Source organism: Sinocyclocheilus rhinocerous, unplaced genomic scaffold (genome assembly GCF_001515625.1).
Source record: "Sinocyclocheilus rhinocerous isolate Xijiao unplaced genomic scaffold, SAMN03320098_v1.1 scaffold873, whole genome shotgun sequence".
NCBI lineage: Eukaryota > Metazoa > Chordata > Actinopteri > Cypriniformes > Cyprinidae > Sinocyclocheilus > Sinocyclocheilus rhinocerous.
In genome coordinates, this window is record NW_015655580.1 from 28401 (window position 1) to 30471 (window position 2071).

Here is a 2071-nt window from a genome sequence, read left to right on the forward strand (position 1 = left end):
ACATCTGTGGCATTGTGCTGTGATAAAACTGCACATTTTATAGTGGCCTTTTATTGTGGCCAGCCTAAGGCACACCTTTGCAATAATCATGCTGTCTAATCAGCTTCTTGATATGCCACACCTGTGAGGTGGATGGATTGTCTCGTAAAAGGAGAAGTGCTCACTAACACAGATTTAGACAGATTTGTGAACAATATTTGAGAGAAATAGGCCTTTTGTGTACATAGAAAAAGTCTTAGATCTTTGAGTTCAGCTCATGAAAAATGGGGGCAAAAACAAAAGTGTTGCGTTTATAACTTTGTTCAGTGTATTTCATGTTTTTGAGTTTAATAAAAATAATTCAATTCATTTCCCTCTCTCTTTCTAGGACTGGGTGACAGCTACTGATATCCTCATCTCTCTGGACAGACTGAACACTTTTGGAGATGAGTTCTTCAAAGATCCCAAAGTGCTTCGTTCATATTTTTATGCCGTATCTGATTTCTCCGTGGGGGGCAGGTAAATAAAAACACAACTATGTAGATGTGTCTTTTAGCTGTCATCAATGTTTTGTTGGCAGATGTATACTGATGAAAAGAAAAGGGAAAGCGAGCAAATGAAGTAAAATGGCAATAGAGGGAGTGATGAATAGAACTATTAGAGAAAGAACTGTAAATATCGAGGGGAACTGGGCTTTAGTAAGAGAGAGAGAGAGAGAGTTTTGCCAGCCGTGTGATCTGCATTCTACATCATCAGTGTATTTGTAATATAAACAGGATGTGGAAGAGACAGTGTTTGCGTATGTGTTTGTCACCATCTGTATATTGTTTGTGTCTGTGTTTGAGTTTGTGCATGTCTGATTTTTTTTTTTGTCAACAGCTCACATATCAAAGTGTCTTTTTAACTTTTCTCTAATTATTTGGTCTTACAATAAACTGAACAAACTTGCTAACGCTACAGTAGTTGTCAGGCCATGTTGGTAAAAAAAAATACATCACTTGCTAATCTAATTTCCTGCCAAACTTATGGCAATAACAATAAATGCAGTATCTACTCTGTGGTCAGAATGCGTTTCTACTTAATATATCTGACAATATTGATCAACTCTGCCAGTTCATATTTTCTTTTAAAGTCCCTGTTGCATATCGTAATTTGCTTTGTGTTTTGGTGTCATTTGGTTTTAAATTCAACCATCTGGCTCATTTGTTCCTCCCGTCCCAGTATGCCACATCCTGAGTTTTTTTTAGGCAAAGGGAATTTTTTATGAGTGTCCACAGAGACAATGAGCCTTAAAAGTATGCTAATGTTCTCTCAACTGTTATGCAGGTGCAAGTGTAATGGCCATGCCAGTGACTGCTTCACCAATGAGGAGGAACGTATGGTGTGTGCTTGTGAGCACAACACTGCAGGGGTTGACTGTCAGCACTGTGCCCCTTTCTACCAGGACCGGCCATGGGCACGGGCCACTGCCGATTCAGCCAACCAGTGTGTGAGTGAGTATGGCCTGATTCTTTATCTGTTTGAGTAGATTCACCCTCAACATGAAAATCCTACACTCAGATTTGATAGAGACAATGGTGATAAATAAACAACAATAAGAGAATAAAAAATATATATGCAAAGCAAAACGTCACTAGGTTACGTATGTAACCCTAGTTCCCCAAGGGAACGAGACGCTGCGTCGCAAAATGCTTTGGGAACACCTCTGTGTGACCACGCTCTGAAACACGTGTGTAATCCGTCCAAGGGAATCCCGGGTGACGTCACCTGCGGGGATGACGTAAGGACCAGGAAGTACAAAAGCACATGCGGTGGAGACAGCGGCAGCTTCTGGATTGAGAAGGAAGCGCTCACAGGGATGCAGGAAGTATGACTACGAGATGCAGTGTCTCCTTCCCTCGGGGAACTAGGGTTACATATAGGGATGCACCGATACCACTTTTTTCAGAACGAGTCCGATACCGATACTTTCATTTTTGGTACTCGCCGATACCGATACCTGTATTTTCACAGCATTTGTAATTTTCTTTTAAATATTGGGTACAGAAACAAAATAATAGTAATAATAATAATAATAATATGAATCATGTTA

The 2071-nt window shown here is 40.1% G+C and overlaps 1 protein-coding gene across 1 annotated transcript in view; it reads left to right on the forward strand.

The window, feature by feature from the left end:
- Window positions 1-2071, forward strand: part of LOC107718641 (laminin subunit gamma-3-like) — a 98920-nt gene that overhangs the window by 23214 nt on the left and 73635 nt on the right. The window contains exons 3-4 of the mRNA XM_016525813.1: window positions 368-498; window positions 1306-1472. Coding sequence (XP_016381299.1) covers window positions 368-498; window positions 1306-1472 — 298 coding nt within the window. The remainder of the gene's footprint in view (window positions 1-367; window positions 499-1305; window positions 1473-2071) is intronic.